The following is a 17,759-nucleotide window of genomic DNA, read 5'->3' on the forward strand; positions in this document are numbered from 1 at the left end:
CATGAATCATTAAACCACTCTAGTATTCTGGAGGAACTCCAGCGTGTGAAAGGCAAGCGTTCAAGCCTAAATTGGACACCTGCAACCTTCGATCCCTCGGATGGCAAGAGCCTCCGTCTATCAATTGCTGATATAACCCGATGGACAAGAGATTACTGTGGGAAAACCTCAGTGAAGCACGACAAAGTAACAAAGGCCACTTAAGACCTCACTGTGGGGAAAAGAACCGTGTTCAGAGGCAGCGTTTGCTTCTCTTGGCTCGAGGCATCTGGGGGTGGACCGTCACGCAGTGGAAACTCGTACTGTAGGCACACCAGTCACAATCAGCATTCAAGATCTTGCTGTGTGCTGTGGGACGAAGATGAAAAGGACCGTCAGCAACAGGTCCGAACTCTGGGCTCCCTTCTGCGATGGGGGCGTCGATGCAATCAACCAAACGATGGAAAACCACATTCTGTTCACATTACAAAAGGCTCGTCTGAGGAAGAACCAGTCCTGAGCGGTCCCCCTATACTGTATACAATGTACATAAACATTTTTATTTATTTATTTATTTTTTAAGTAACAAGATAAGGTAAGGGTTATCCAACTAATTTGCATACAATCCCACTTTTCTTTTCTAATTCGGGGCTGCAATTCCGACTACAAAGAGTTTCTCTTTTCGCACAGAGCACAAATGTTCAAAGATTTTAGAGAGATGAACATGCTTTTCAATCCACCGGGGACTGAAGTGTCGAAGGGAGACTCGTCCCATTCTTCAAAAAGAAAAAGGAAAAGGAAAAGAAAAATCACAAAAAGTTAACAAGTCGCAGTAAGCGAGGACGGTGTTCTTTTGTGAACTTATTAAAAGTGGGTTTAAAACCTAAAAACCTTGGCCGAGAAACAGAGCAGTCATACATGCGGACTTGCAGCCGGCTGTAGTATCTTCTCTGATCGCCGAATGGTTGTCTAGCTGTACGCGTGGGGTGTGTTTAACAGGGTGAGCCTTGCTCAGTGAGTGAGAGAGAGAGGAAAAAAAGGGGGTTAGCAGGCAGTGTGTGTGTGTGTGTTCATGTCGGGTTCAAATCCAACGGCGGCTGTCACCAGGGACACTATTAAGCCTTCGATATCTGCCTCTAGGAGAGCAGTTCAGCCTCTCCTTCCTCTCTTCGCTTTCTTTTTTTTTTTTTTTTTTGTCTCAGGCACTCACAGATGAATGAATTATAAATGATTTTGGTTTGTTTGCTCCTATAAAAAAAGTGCAGTTGTGCGTACAGTCCAGACAGAGGCTGGATGTGGTCCTATCGGGTGGTGGTTGGCTGATGTTAGGGGGGGGGGGGGGTGTTCCTCAGTGGCAAATTATGTAGTTTTGAGGGCACTCGGTCACACAGGTAATGCAATATTGATGTTGTTCTGAGGGTCAGGGGTAATGGTGATAAATCATATTACTGTGGTCCTGGCACATTAAAATGAAATGGTGCTCACGGCCTACCGGCCCCCGTAACAACTGCTGCTGGGCTCGGCAACTCATCCTGAATATTCAATGACTGGAATTTCCTTCATTTGACAGCTGTGAACTCCATTTCAGTGGAAAGTAGGTGGTGGGGGGCTGGGCTTAATCTTCAGAGGTGGGGTAAGTCTGCAAGATCCATGTTATATACGTGAAAGTCAATCCAAATATTCACTACATCCGCTGGCTGCTCTGTATTTTATGAAGTCATGCGGTTTATTCAGCGTTTTATAACTCAGATTATGAAAATGTGGGATTTAAAGGGGGAGGGGGGTAAAATAAAAAGCAAAAAAAAGTTTTTTAAAAAGTATATAAAATCAAATACATTCAAATGTTATCATAAACCCTGCTGCACAAAGATCAATAAAGGAAGCTTAGAGACTTACGGCGGGTTTCCTGGGCATGGGACAGATCGAAGCATTCTGAGGCTATAATCTAGAAGTCAATCCTAGTTTAATAAGTGCCCTTCCTGACACATTTTTAAATTACATCTGTGGAGTGGCGCTGGCCTGATAAACTGGCCTCACTGATACATTTCATTAGTTCATCTCTCAGCTTAAAACATCCAGCAGCTCAGAAGCGTAATCGCAAGGGACCCGAGTATTTTCACACCCCAAATTACTGACGGCCAATAACCCAACATCGGTGAGCAAAAAGGAGAAGAGACGCACAGACGTCTCCAGCTACGTCGGCGTTTTTTCTTTCCTTTTTGAGAACGTACATCCAAGAATCAAATATACAAATGGATAAAGCAACAGCTCACTTTACCTTAAAGGGATAGTTCGCCTCTTTTGACATGAAGCTCGCTTGGCGCCATTTTCTCCCTACCTTCGTATCACTACGGGCTGTGCAGACTGAGCAGCGCCCTGCTTCCGAGCAGTAAACACCGTAACAGGTGCGGCTGTTGGCAGGTGGCTGAACGCATTGATATGAAGGGAGGCAAAAATAGCGCCAAGCGATTGTGAAGTCTGACTTTTTCCTGGAGAACGATTTTGTGATGCAAATGTATTACTCTTTTAAACGCATATTATTTTGAGAAGCAAAAAGCTTTATTTTTTAAGCCCCAGCCAACTAGCCGGACTACCTTCCTCAACGCCAAAACGAGGCTGGAACTTGGCTCACAGGACGCAGCAGGGGATAAGTCAAATTTAATAAATGATATTGCTAATATGGGATGTCATACAGCTTCATGTCAAAAGAGGCGAACTATCCCTTTAAAGGAGAAGCTTGTTTTTTTATTTTTTAAAGCTGGATCTTATTTCTGGCATAAAATACGTTCATCTACTCACCGACAACAGTTTCCTTCGGAAGATATTTAGATTACTTGAGATCCGCTGTAATGGTAATGGTAAATACTTGTAAAGTACTTGTATAGCGCTTTTCTAGTCTAGCTGACCACCCAAAGTGCTTCTAACACTACATGCCACATTCACCCAGTCACACACACTCATACAGCACGTCTACATCTATACACACTATGCTTTCTAATCATTCACACACACATTCATACACCCATGAATGCATTGGTAGGCAACGTGGGGTTAGGTGGACACTTCCAAGGACACTTCGACATGAAGCCCAGGGAAGCCGGAGATGAACCACCGACCTTCCGATTGGTGGGCGACTGCTCTTCTTCCTGAGCTTCAGCCGCCCATATAACGGGAGTGAACAGAGCATAGACAATACAGCCTCTAAATAAGGCATTATCTGTCTTTATTTCACCAATACTTTAAGCCGAATGAATGAATGAATGAATGAATGAATGAATGAACGAACTATTGCACTGTTAGCTCATATCTGCCGTGTTGTTGTTATCCGGGGCTGTCGGAGCTTTCTACACACGCGTCTAGTGCGATGACTTCATCGCCGCGCGCCGCTGCAGCACGGCTCATTCACTCCGTGCTCTGTGACGGTCGGCTAACTTCACATGGAGTTTGCTCCTGCTAGTTTTGTGCAACATGGCGGGATATTTATCAGATTTTGACGACGACTTTGAGTACGATGGACGTCCTTACCGGAGTGAATGAGCTGTGCTGCAGCGGCGCGCGTCGATTAAGTCATCCCACTAGACCACAGATACTCATTGCGCGGCTCCTCAAGCTTTAATTGGTGGCTCGCACTCGCATAGTAGCTTATAACAATATGGTAACAATAACAATACATTTTTTCAAATAACATACAGCGAATACGGCACAGTATTAAGTATTTTTATTAAGTTTGCATTTTTGTAGTTTTAAGTATTTTTATTAAGTATTAATTAAGGCTTAATGGTGTTTCCTAAAGGGGGCAATGAAAGACACACAGATTTCAGAGTAGAGTTAGCAAAATAATAACGGCTCCAACACTTCATTTACAGCTCCCCTCCTTTCACCGATTCACTGATTAACTGTCAAATATAAGAGCTTCTTAACAGAACGGTGTTTCCTTCAAGTGGTAAACACTGAACAACTGTATACAGAGAGAGGGGAAAAAATGATGTTTCCAAGACTTCTGGCTACTATTTAGTTGACAAAAGTGAAGCCAAGCATTTAAAATACCATTTTCATGTAGCGTTCAACTAATCAGGTGAACAGAATTCTCAGTTTATATTAGCCAAGGGCTGAGTGAGATGCATGAGGTGCAAGCACTGCAAAAAGGGCATAATAAATCACACTGTGGGCTTGGAAAGACTGCAGACTGGCCCAAAATATGGCGGGAATTACAGAGGCTGGTATGTTTATGCTGTACAAGTTATTGACACAACGGGCCCTTGCATGTATGGCCAAGAGGCCCAGCGATGCAAGTGCAATTACATGCAAATAGCAGCACTGTCAGAAGCATTCAGTGGGAATGAATGGAAAAAAATGGAGCACTTTAAATGTCATCTATTTTTATTGACAATCACGCCGCGGTGCAGCACTACTATTACACTGTTCCCTATTGAACAGACACGTGGCATGGCCACTTCGCCAGCGGGGCCCATGCTGTCATTATGAAGCAAGATGACAAACTGAAATGGGGCCCATTTGTGTTGACGGGCTTTTTTCAACAAACAGGAAATCCCAACATGCTTTAAAAGCTAAGCATCAAGCCAAAAGACTCCGTACTGTGCCAGCAACAAGAAACGCTTGCTTTTCCTGAACATAATAGCGGCAGAGCGGACGATAATCTGCGTGTTGCTCAGTAAGATGGAGGAAAAATTGCTTGGCCAGATTGGATTTCTTGTTACCGAATTCTCATCTGCAATCCTCGGCACCACTTCTCCTACTACTGGGCAAGTGTGTGAGTCTTGATTAAAGAAAACAGCTGAGAATGAGAGACTCGGGGGGGGGGGGGACAACGACGACAAGCCTATGGACCCATTTACTCATCCAGACAGCGTCAAGCATCATTTCAGTGAAACGGGCAATAACAGAACATGATTTTACTAAGTGAATGAGAGCAAATAACTCCGCAATGCCCCTGAAAGGCTGCATGCAGAAACCGAAATAAAACCATCTCTGTCCTACAGGTCTCGAGTGCAAGGCTCTGTGCACAAACTCATAACACTCCGATGGCATTCAGCTCCAGACAGATTTCAGAGCCTCTTCCATCACGCTAAAAGTCAGAAATAATGAGCCCTCCACAATCAATGACTACGACTGAAGAGAGAAGGAACAGTGCGGCATTCGCTGAGGGCTCCCAACACAAATCAGGCAGCGTGCCAGTTCCAGCCCTGCCAGCACATCTCTGCTTAAATGGCGACTTTCATCCTGTGCACCGGAAATTCAATTTGTCCCATAAGCCCGGGAAGAAAAAAGCAATTATTCACAGTCCCCACTCTTCACAATCTGCTTCTTTAAGATATATCCCTTCTTCTCCACACTAACAAATAAACCCCCAGATTAGTGCTGCGTGAGGCCATTCATAGGGGGAAGCCAGTCCGAGCACAAAGATTAAGCCAAACTAAAATGCCCGTCAATTAGATTGAACGATGGGAGTCGGGTTCGGCAAGAGAAGGCGCGTACCCCCCACTGTCCCGATCGTCCCCCGTGGGACGTGTGGAAACGCCAGCAGATAATGGTTTGATAGCTGGGTGTCACTTCAGAGCACGCAGGGGAGACGTAAGCGCATGTCAGAAGAACACTTCTTTTACACCAATTACACTACACAGAGCGCTCTAAAACTACACCCCCCCCCCCCCCCCCCCCCGGCCCAATCTGATCAGCGGGAAGTGCTGTCAAGGGAGCCCACTGAGCCGAGGCTCCAATTTACACTTGGGGTATTAGGTGGGACCACAGCGTGACAGTGTAAAGTACCACGAGACGCATCACGATTCCTGTTACTTGAACGCATCCCGGCACGAGCTGGCAGATCCAGCGGGGCAGAGAGCAGCTCATGTTTGAGTCATAACCTTTGTTTCCTTCAGTTTCTCTGAAAAGGAACAACACCTGTTGATAAAGAGATGTTGATAAAAAAAAGCTGGCCGGCCTCGGTAATTGGCTCCCACCTAAATTCAAATGGCAGGAGTGCGATGTTGACGGTGGAAAGCTGTATGAGGTCGACAGACGGTGGCATAAATATAGGATGAATGGAAAGGAGGGATAAGCTTAAGTTAGAGTTATCCATCTGAGAAGGGCAGTGTGACAGCCTCCAGCTCCAGAACAGACGGAGATCTGGAGGAAGCTTAAGGCTGGTCACCCATGATTGCACTTCCCCAGCCTCCACACCTTGATTCCCTTTTTTTTTTTTTTTTTTTTTTTAAAGGAAAAACTTTGCACTTTTCCTATTCAAATACTCGCTTTTTTTTTTTTTTTTTTAACCAATGCTTTGAAAGATGGATGACAAACACATGACTTACCAACTAAATCTAGAAAGCGCCTCAGATGAGCACCACTCTATTTCCGGCTTCCTGACATTGTTCGCCAGCTACAGGAGGGGAAACGGGCTTAACTGCTGCTGCTGGTTCACTAAAATCAAAACGGATGGTTACCCTTCCAGAGGAAAACGGCCAAAGCTGAGACTGATTGCCACTTCTGCCTCCAACAACTGTTTTTTTTTTTGTTTTTTGTTTTTTTTTTCTCTTTTAAAGAGTCAGCACAATTATCTGAGGTCTTGCAGAAATGTACAAGACGAGCTTTGGTCGAAGTATCTGTTGGTTTAAGCACAGCGGCCCTTCTAAACAAAAAAAAAAAAACCTTTAGAGACCAGGCTGAGTCGCAGTGGTTTGGGCACTTTTAAACATTTAGTTATTTACTGGCAGGATGTGTGGAGTCTTTTTTTCCCCCCAATCACAGAAAAACATACACCCTTTTAGAGCTTTGATATTTAGCATTACAACATCAAAGGTGAATACATTCCAAGAAGCCGGGACACTAACTTCTGCATTTTCTCTCACTAAAGAGTGCCTGTTCCATAATTCATGTTGCTGAATTATTTAATTTGCCGAATTATTTTTGTAATTCGCTTCAGCATTGCAGCACCGGGGTATCAACGCCGACTCTCCGCTGCTAAAACACCCGATTTCAACGCAGATTTTCAAGATCAGAAACCGGTTGAAGAACAGTGCCTTTTCCCACTGAAAGACGTTCATCTTTTTGTCACCGGTTGGTCGACGTGGATCGCGCTGCCTGTTAAATCTCAAACCAACAGTAGCGCACGATGCCAAATCTCTTCAGCTGCGACATCCTGCTAAATTAGAAAAAAGGGGCCCAGGCAGAATGGTGATGAGGCATGGACTGGGGTTTTAAATAGCTCCACTTTTGCTTGTTTAACGTATCAATAATGAATGCCGCTCCAAACTTCTTTGCTTCGGCTTTTATAAACCTATCAACTGACATAAGTGTGGGGCGTGTAAAGTGGAAAACTTCAAAGTAAAAGATGAAAGTTCAACCTCGGTCTCAAACTATAGACGGTGATTTCTTTAAATTCCCTGTTAAGTTGTTTAATAAAAGGAGGGGGGGAATTAAGAGAAGGAAGTTCAAATAACACATTTTGCTCTTCATACTGCCAAAATCCATGTTCCCAGATTCAAAACACGCATCACACTCGGAATATATTGCTTACCAAAAGTCGCTGGTGGTCAACCACTACAGGAGGGATGGGGGGGGCAGGAGGGGCAGGAGGGGCAGGAGGGACGGGTTGGGGCTCTTCTTCTGCCGTTTCAGCAGATCCCCCCAACTGCTCCGTCTTGCTCGTCTTCACTGTGGACCCATCTACGGAAGGACAGATGCTTAGTAGATAAGAGGGAACATTAAAAGTGGGAGCTATTAAACTTTTAGGCTGTGTGAAACGCAGCCAAAAATGGTCTTGCAGGAGAATTCCGGCATTTTTACAAACATATCCCATCTGTTGGAGACCAAGGAAAGTTTGCCAAAGGGAAAAACGTGAGAAATGTTCATGCCCGCTGCGCCAAGTTGTCCGATTGCGCTGATTTCCATGAAAGCGGGCTCTATCGGGCAAGCGTTTAACCTTTTCCTGAGGCTCTTAACGTGTATCAAAATACTTTTTACCGAATTGGCCGTGGAAGTCATACACTATGGTATTCCAAAGTACTATAATACTATAGTGTATGACTTCGGCGATCGATTAATGTCAGGCATGCAAACTGGTCAGGGGTGAAAAAGGTGACAAGGGTACACGGACACACGGCACGCGCGGAAAAGTGGATTTCGTAGTTTGTGTTATAAGTGCAACTATTGAATTAATAAATACACTACAAAATAACTAACTAATACAAAGAGCATCCTCCACTCCTAAATCTCTCATCCTGCAATCAAAACATGAGATGCATTAAGTTGTAAATTATACAAAATATATATTATAAAATATACAGTATGTCCCATTTGCATTAAGTAGAGAACAGCTGTGCAGCATAAAAGATGAATTTATAGGTACAGTAGGCCTATCAGTTGCATTTACTGAACTATTAGCCTATGTGTTTGACATATAACATCACAGGTCTTCAAAAGCATTTAACTGTAGTATCATACATTTAATTACATTAAATTTAACGAAAAAGTTAGTCCCATGGTCCTTAAAGGAATACTACAAGTATGTAGGATTAAACGTTTAATTAATTACTGCCCCAAGACAGCCTATGCTTAGTAATAGCCTACCGGTATGTCATTAGTAAGTGAACGATAACTCTCCCGACCACTTTCGCGGTCCGCTGTCATTAAACCATGAAAGTGAACGTTTACCATGCCAAGCCAAACGAGCTCCACGGGAAAAACTTATATCAGCAATTCACCTGACGTACCGCCAGAGACAAATTTGTATCGACAGCTGGCACACTAACATGAAAAACATTCTCGCGGCAAGCTTAGTTAAACAGCATTTTTTCATGACAGTGTAAGTTTTGAGACATGCATGCCACGAGCACTACGTAATCCTACATTGTGCCCCTTTTAACTTCGATTGATGGTGCATCATACTGGATGAACACGAGTGCACCTGTAGGCTGTCATCATCGACGGGGGTGTGGGCGAACAGCGAGGGGATGGGGGTCGCACTCTCAAATACGACCTGTGGCAGAGCTCTCCGGACTCTGCATTGATAAACTCACGACGAATGAAACGACCTCCTCAAATGGGCAAAATGTTCCCTTTCCGTGATTATCAGAGGGTATTATGAAGGGGCATACCTCGTTAAAAAGCCAAGTCCGGCGACAATTAAGGTCTCCATTGACGTTGGCTAAAAGTATTAGCAAAGCCCTGAACTTGTGTGGAAGGCGCTAGTTAGCCACTCTACAGTTACCTCGAGTAGCTGTAGCACTAACACAAACGGAGTTCTGTGAGGCGGTGAAATATCGAGGAATTGTAGACTATTTCAAGTCTGTTATCAAGACATTTAGCTGACACTTGTATTAAAGACACTATTCCAAGCACATGAATTGATCTAACGACACAATTCGTTATGAAGACTATTTCAGGACATCAGTCAAATTGTAGCATTTTAGCTTCAGAAGTTAACAACTGCAAACATTAATCCCTACCTGTCCTTGTCGCAATTTCCACCGTGTGGGGTCCGGGCGGGGGGGGGAATAGGGGTTCACCCTCACACGCCACTCTTATCAGTCATTTGTTGTCATGACAAGAGAGCGGTGGTGATAGGTCTAGTGTAGTTTTGAGGTTCACAGTTTCACTCGCTAGTTGACATGCTCAACCCCCCCCCCCCCCCCCCCCCCAATTTTTTTTTTCTCCTCGGATCTACGCGATTCAGAACAATGACCCATTTTGATTTCAAAACGGCGAATTTCGCCGAAAGGTGGCAAGTTTGCATGCCTTAATGTGTGCGCACACCTGTGGAACACGGAAGCTGAGAAAGGTAAGTGCGCTGTTTTTGAAATCTCAAAATGTATAATGTCTGTGCTAGCTAATGGTATGGTTAGCCCCTGGGTTGAATTGTATTGCTACTGACACCACGGCCAATTCGGTAAAAAGTATTTTGATACACGTTAAGAGCCTCAGGAAAGGTTAAACGCTTGCTCGATAGAGCCCGCTTTCATGGAAATCAGCGCAATCGGACAACTTTGCGCAGCGGGCATTTCTCGCGTTTTTCCCTTTGGCCAACTTTCCTTGGTCTCCAACATATGGGATATGTTTGTAAAAATGCCGGAAATCTCCTTTAAAAGCACACAAGTTCGGGAGCCCATTTTCCTCATGGAAGATTATAAAGCACAGACTGGACCATTTCAGAGAAACATAAAGAGAGAAACAAATAAAAAACAAAAAAAAACTCCCACGACTACAAGATCAGTGCACTGCAACACAGCACGACAAAGACAGACCCATCTGAAGCTACTAGCAGCCGGTGAGTGAGCAATACTTCACATCTGGCTTCTTCCCTGTCCGTTTAGACCGGTGTTCAAAAATCCCTTTGATGGAAACAAACGGCTGTTACTCGGTCGTTACGAGAGAGGGGGCGGAGTGGCCGAGTTCTCTGTTGGTGAAAGAGCCAGAGGTTGTTTGTTCTGTTGTGTGATCGCGGCATCCCTCTGATGGCCTGAACGCATCTTATCAGCACCATTTCATCAGCCTTTCAGCCGGGCCCCTGCTCATCAGATGCTGAATCCACAGGGCCGTGATCAAACGTACGTTTTACTGCATCTCAGACTCTCAGCACTTCAGCGGGGAAAGGCGTGATGACTCATGGCAAAAACCAAACGATTTATGCCAGAGTTGGTGGCGGGGAGAAAAGCCCAGCGCCGTTTGCAAATGATCTTAAATTGAACAGTGTGCACAACTTTCAGAACTTTGTTTCTCAACTAAATGCATTAGCTGCTAATATATGACATCTTTACATACTTTGCGACTGAGATGGTATTCGTGTATCAGTCTCAGTCCAAGAGCAAAACCAAATCACTGGATGGAAATCGAAAAAGTTAATTTATCATAATGCAGCAGTGGGCGATTTATTGGCTGGCTGTGTGCAAGCTAATAAACAACTCTGTTGTATCTGCAATTAGCACAGAACAGTTAATAAGTCAAAAATTAAGAGGCAAGAGGAAGAAAAAAAGAAGCTCCATGATGAAATGAACCATCTGTGCTAAAGTCTGGCTTTATACCTTCTTCATCTCGATCCTCCTCAACAGTTTCTGCAACTGCTCCACCATCCATGGGATGTTGCTCCTGAGTTGGTTCACTCTCGGTCTCGTCTTTGTGCTCTTCCTCTTCTGGTTTACTGCAGCCCTCGGCTGTGCTCTGAGGAGTCCTTGTCTCACCCTCGCTGCTCCTTTTGGGGCTGTGCGAGTCCAAGCTGTCCATCGACTCGGCTCCATTCACACAGTCCACTTGTGAAACTAGAAGACCCTCTGTGTGTTCAGGCTGGACCTGAGCGTCTGAAGCCTCGGACGATTCGATCAAAGGCTGGAAGTCAGCCTGTTTGGCCTGGCTATCTGCGTCGGCATTGGGCTGAGAGCTGCCACTAAGGCAGTGTGGCTCCGTTTGTTCCTCTGTGCTCTCAGACTCTGCCTCTTTGGCTGCTGGCTGCTCCTGCTCCTGCTTCTGCTGCTCCTCCTCTACTACCTCCATAGCTTTTGGCTCCTCTCTGGCTTCACTAGTATCTGGGGGATCGTCGGGAGGCATGACGGGGGGCTCGTTGGAGCTCTCCTCTTCTGTGGAGGGGACGTGGGGATGATGGCCATTGGGTTGGGGACCTGTAGTATCACAAGATGATTCCTCATCCTGCGTCAAACACGAGTCACTGCGCCCCGCAGCTTCCACCTCGGCCTCTTGATCCTCCTCTTCCTCTTCGGTTCCTTTCTTGTAATTCTTCTTCTTGCGTATGATCCCACGCCCCCAAGATGGCCGCCGGCGGAACTTCCGCTTCATATGATCTATGACAAAGAAATCAAAGAGAGAGCATTAAAGAAGATTACAGAAGATTTTGAATCATGCTGATCCATTCCTCGGCTTTGTTGAGAATTCTTTAGGGACGGGAGAGAGAGAGAGCCTTAAACGTAACAAATGAAACAAAAAAAAAAAAAACTCAGAGGATCGGAGTTTTCCATCAGCCCCGTGTTGAAAAGCGCACATTTGGCCTTCTTCAGAGAGCAATAAACAGTGGAAAACAGTGACAGCGGTCCTGCTGTATTGATACTGAAAACAGAGGACAACAGACGGCGAATGGGATTTTAAGAGGAAGGAGAGAACCAAATCCTGCTCACACGATAGGGCACTTGAAGTGTCATAGCAACCGAGCAAAGATACTAAATCCAGGGAAACTTCAAGGCATTTGACTTCATTTACTGTTCCAAGGCGCACACACTGAGATACAGAGCAGAGCATCAAAGTCAGAGTGAAGGGCAGCGGCAGAAAGGGGCCGCTGCAAGTCAGGGGGAAGAGATCTGAATCTGGCAACGCATTACCATGACTTGTCAAAAAAAAAAAAAAAAAAAAAGGATCACACATCCATACCATGAAGAAACAAGCTGTTTTTTTTTTTGTTTTTTTTTAAACAAAGCAGAAGAGTCACAGCCCATCCAGCTTCTTTGACCCTGCCTAATGCAATGCAACACCAAGATGAAAGTCTTGGAGCTCAAAACGAGGAGCGAGCGGCAACTTTGGTTGAGTCGAGCTTTTTCCTGTGTGAGTGTATAAATGAGCTAATGGACACCATTAGATCCCAGCGGACTCATTAAAAGCCATAAAGTCCCCGCCATTAAAATGCTGTTGGGGGGGACAGTGGAAGGATCTAAATCTGCCGAATGCAAAATTAATACCAGGCAAAACGATTATGACTACTCAGAAAAGACCACGACTAAAGCTTTTTGCCCTGATACTTTAGTCTGTCTCCGTGGAATCATCCGAGTGCAGCCCCCCCCCAAAAAAAGATGTGAATGGGCACATTAATGAGAAACGAGGATATACCTGCAAGTTGCCTGTCGAATTCACTCTCTGCCTCCACAGCTTTTAAGCTGCCTTTCATATTCTCTTCCAACGATGCGAATATGCACACTAAGTACCTGCCCACTAACTACAATTTACATTTGTTCTCCCAGAGAACAAAAAAAAAAAAAAAACAATAGAAGAGAGATGATGAACCAGTCAGTACTTCCAGATGGGTTCGGGACCCTTTCATGTCCATAACTAAGTGCTCTTGTTAAGTTTACCAGCCACGTCAGGTAAGAATTTGCTGGATCTACATTTGTATGTCACTTTACGGAACGTACAACTTTCTCCATGGATTTTCACGAATATTTCCCTTGCACTGGCATACCTTTTGTCTCCCTTCCTTTGAGGGCTTCTCTTCACCTTCCGACTATCTCTCCGCTGTCAGTAAGAATTAAACACTCGGGTTACATCTGCTCTGCTCTAGGAGTGAAATCCATCTTTCGCTGGTTATTTAAACTCACACCAGAATGCACTCAAGTGCTGCCTTTGAAATTTTTACAGCATTCTCAATTTATGATACTAAAGGCGGTGGTTCCCAGACACTTTTCTTTTCTTTTTTTTTCTTTTTTTTCCTGGAAGCCGATCCGCTTGTATCTCCCCGCTTCCAAACCCATGTGATCGCGTGGACTTGGCACAGCATTTGCAGCAAGGCTACGTTACACGACTTTCCACTCCAGGACAAAAAAATAAAAAATAATAACTAACAATCACACTTTTTTGTGTGTAGCTACCTTGAACTAGCCTTTTGGTTTTTTTTTATTGTTATTGTTACAAGAAGGCTGAAGGCAGTGTCCAATGGGACTGAAGGGTAGAACAACCTAAAACTGTATTTTGGCAGTCTGCGTTCAACAGTGCGTCCCAGCCCTAACATATCAAAGCTTTATGCATGCATTGTCCTGAAAATATTAGACACCTAAATCACCTTGATGGTGAAGGAGCTCATTGTGGCAGTGTGATAATGTAGAGGTCTGACACTTGGGATTTCTTTCCAAAGACCATGTCTGTGTTGGATAAAAGCGTGACTTAACTTCCCCCAGAAAAGCATGTTCATTTGCCTGGTAAATGGCTGCCTAGAGACACGTGCGGTGTCGCCAAACAGTTTCATCTGCAGTGGGAATAGTTGTTACTCCCCAACCCCGTCATCCAGTTGGTGCATGACTCTGCTTGCTGGTTTCACCGTAGAGTGAATGCATCTTAAGAGGCATGTTGTTAAATAAAAAAGAAAAAAAGAAAAACATCAGCCGTTTCTACGGAGCTGCAGAATTCTTCTCTCAAGAATTTTCTTTTTTTTTTTTAAAACATTAAAAGACTAAAAGATTCCTTGAACCATAGCGACTAGTCTGGCGCTCGTCTTAAATACAAATATACACACCAAAATGAAGATTTAGGACTCTTGAAACTAGAGAGAAATCAAAATGTTCTCCCACAGCTGGAGATTCAAAGAGACAATGAACCAAACACACACCCACCCACCAACCACTGGACATCGTGCCTACAGTTAGTGTCAGAGCATTTCTCTAGAGGGTACAAGGAATGCAGGCAGTTTTTAGGTTAGTGTGCCTCTTTCATTTTCGGTTCTTTCTGATTTGAAATCAGGCGGCGCAGATAGGTCTTGAGGCATGACTGGCACATGGGACAGTTGCTCAGACAGAGAGCAATAACAAAGAGGCAGAAACCAGGCCAGACATCTTGGGTATTTATGAGTAGTGGCATCGCAACAACTGTGAGCGTCTCTCTTTTTTCTCATCTTGTCGGAATGCTCATTTCTGGGTTTTTTTGGACTACAATCGTTTTGATTTAACCTTCGGAATTGGGCTTTTGTTTGGTCAGTGGTGGATCGCGCCGAGGCTGTGCTCAATTCCAATAAAAAAAGACATTGATTTTTTTTTTTTTTTTGCATCCAGGTTGTCATTTATGTATTCAGTAAATATCTTTTATCAAAAACAGCAAAGAAAAAGAAGAGACCTGCACACGTTCGTTCCAAAGGGGACGAAAGGAAGGAGCTAAGCGGCCGATTTTCTGCTGACCCTTCATTTCCCTTTGAACCCGCTCTTGGCTATATCCTTTCGGCCATCTTTTATTCCCCCATCGCGCGAAACCAAACAATCAATCTGTGACGCAGGGAAAGAGGTCTCACTGGGGTCATCTATCGCCAGCGAAGCTATGAAGCATGCTCCTCGGGGAGTGAAAGGTGAGTCAGAATGGCAGCAAATGGCTCGTCATAGTCGGCTCTTAAATAATGCATGAAAACTGTTAGAGCGTGAAGAGGCAACCGCGGAGGGGAGATATGATGAAGGAGGGGGGGGGGGGGGAGTAACGGAGAAGAGAACCAGAGCACTTTGTTATAATTAAAAGTGCCTAACACATACAGAATTTATGTAGTTGCAGAAATTTTCAAGCTGCCACCACACTTACTTGTCAGAATAGCCACACACACAAACTTTTAAAAGCAGAAGCGCCGAGAAGGCCCTTTCCAAGCTGCCATCAAGCAACTATTAAATAAATTAATCAGAGCGGTGACATCCATGGACAATGCTGCAGCATGGATTAATCATGACACCTCATTGTGAGAACTTTTAACCTGAAACCTTTCATTAGGGAGCTGGTTTGATTTCTTTGTCAGAGCTCTGCCTATAACCAAGTAAATCAAGAGGCACAATGGACCGATTAACACCAGGGTTTTACTTTGTAAGAAGTTTATCGTAAAAGCGCGACGTTCTGGATTTAGTGACATCTAGAGGTGAAAAGGGCAGATTGCAACCGACCCCATACACCCGGGCCCTCGTCCCAAACTTCCGTGTGTGCAGGACAAAAAGCGCGCCGCCGTGTCCGCTGAGACTGCACTGTAGACGTGGCTTTGACAGAAAGCGCCACAACTCCAGCCAACAGATGTTCCGAGATTAAAAACAGCCATAAGGAACAATAAATGCAGCTGCTGCGATTAGCAGAAGCTAAAACCGTGACTCTTAAAACTGATGACCAGCGTCTCAAAAGGGGCATCGGCTGAAAACTGTGAGCCGAGACCGCACACATAAATGCAACGGCCATCTAACTAATCCATTTGAGATTCTGTTCAACTTCAAAGCAAATTCCCTGACTGATTTTTGAGCTGCACTCGCCTGAAGAGAATCCCAGGCGAACTAAATAAATCTATTTCACACATGCAGGGTCCCCTCGTCTAACCTGGAGACACGCTCTGTTGTTTACTAACCTACTTACCTCCTTGCGGCTAAGTGTGTGTGTGTGCACCATTTAAGTGTGTGTGTCTGTCTGTGTGTGTGTGTGTGTGTGTGTGTGTGTGTGTGTGTGCGTGTGTGTGTGTGTGTGTGTGTGTTTCACATTTTCCTGAACACCAGAGAATGTTTGCTTGCTAATTCTATTCTATGAACCTGCACTTAGGACACCGGGCCAACCAAACGCCTGCAGGAAAACACAGTACATCACCCACAGTGAAGAGATGGATGTTTTTGTGCATTAACGTTATTTTGTTGCGTTTATCAGTTCTCCAGGATTTCTGACGGTCTTTTCACCTTTATCTTTGGACATTGGCCGCTTTTTCCTTCATTTTCTAACCAGAGGGATGTGGGGTTTTTTCCTTATTTTGTTTGTTAAACCACTCAACACTGACCTATGAATCATTCAAGCCCAAAAAAGTACCAAACTCATGAATGAACCAGTGCCGTGTCACTAAAGATAGGGAATCCAGCAAAGCCCTGACACAGGACCTGAAAGATGCTTCTGAACATTCAGTTACTACATCTGCTGTTGGCCCAAACCTAATCAGAGACGGTCTCCGTGGAAGGGCGGCTGGCAAGAAGCCATTCTAAAGGAAGGGAAACAGGGAGGAAATGCTGAGCTATGAGAAATGACACAAGAAGTGGACTGAAAATCAGTGGTAACAGGCCTTATGGAGGGATGAATCCTCCTCAGAGCCCGGATATCAACATTATTGAAGCAGTGTGGGATCATCTTGACTAAGAACGGAAAAAAAAGGCGGCCGACATCCAAAGAAGAGCTTTGGGATGTCCTTCAAGAAGCCTGGAGAACTATTCCTGAAGACTGATTAAAGAAATGACAAGGCAGCTCATCTAAGCGGGTTCAGGCTTTGCTGAAGAAGAAAATGCTCATATCAAACTGACTTTTGCCTTGTATACTACATTTCCATTGACGTGTGCAATTTTCAATAAATTGCTGGACCCGTTTCCTGTTTTCCTGGCAACACAAAATGGAATGAGAGGTGGCTCCAGACTTTGCAGATTAGTCATAGCAGTTTCAAATACAGATGACTTTTAGGACAGCTATTGAATAAAAAAAAAAATAAAAAAAAGAAGGACTAAATATAACAGCAAAGGTGTCATTTCAGACTTGTAAGACAACTGAAGGTCTAAACTGAGAAATAAGAGTCTTTCAGTCAGAGATTAACAACAAGCAACCCGTCACAAATCAAATGTTTTTCAAAACATTCGATGCAAAATGAACGAGCAGACCGACTGTATGCATGTCACATTGTTTTCTTTTGCCGACTGGAACATGCGTTTTTTCCCAGTTTTTATACCCAGAGATCATCACACCTAAATCATATCTGCTGCTCGCTCGAATCACTGTAACCGATGTGCAACCGGCCAGGCTTCACGCGAGCAAGCGTGCTGTGACCGTGGTCCCGAGCACGACATCCTGCGTCCGGCCCGGCTTTTTGTCATCTTGTCTCGCTGCAATCGACGGGTGTCGGTGCCTCAATCTTGTGTAACACAAATGAAGTATTGATTGGCCCCCGGCTCTTATCATCTGCGACTAATGGGGAAGCGCTCACAGCCTAGAAGTCGTGACCGAGACTCGCTGTAAATGCATCGGCCGGTTGAGGATTTTTTTTTTTTTGCCAAGTGTGCCAAGTCCACAAAAAAATTAAAAATTAAAAT

At 44.5% G+C, this 17,759-nt stretch overlaps 1 protein-coding gene across 2 annotated transcripts in view; it reads right to left on the minus strand.

The window, feature by feature from the left end:
- atad2b (ATPase family AAA domain containing 2B) overlaps positions 1–17,759 on the minus strand; it is a 70,480-nt gene that overhangs the window by 13,817 nt on the left and 38,904 nt on the right. For both annotated transcript variants that reach the window (XM_075459452.1, XM_075459451.1), the window contains exons 25-26: positions 11,016–11,786; positions 7,514–7,662 (exon numbers count right to left, since the gene is read on the minus strand). In XM_075459452.1, the coding sequence (XP_075315567.1) occupies positions 7,514–7,662; positions 11,016–11,786 (920 nt within the window). The remainder of the gene's footprint in view (positions 1–7,513; positions 7,663–11,015; positions 11,787–17,759) is intronic.

The sequence above is a fragment of the Odontesthes bonariensis genome, chromosome 24 (genome assembly GCF_027942865.1).
Source record: "Odontesthes bonariensis isolate fOdoBon6 chromosome 24, fOdoBon6.hap1, whole genome shotgun sequence".
Taxonomy (NCBI): Eukaryota; Metazoa; Chordata; class Actinopteri; order Atheriniformes; family Atherinopsidae; genus Odontesthes; species Odontesthes bonariensis.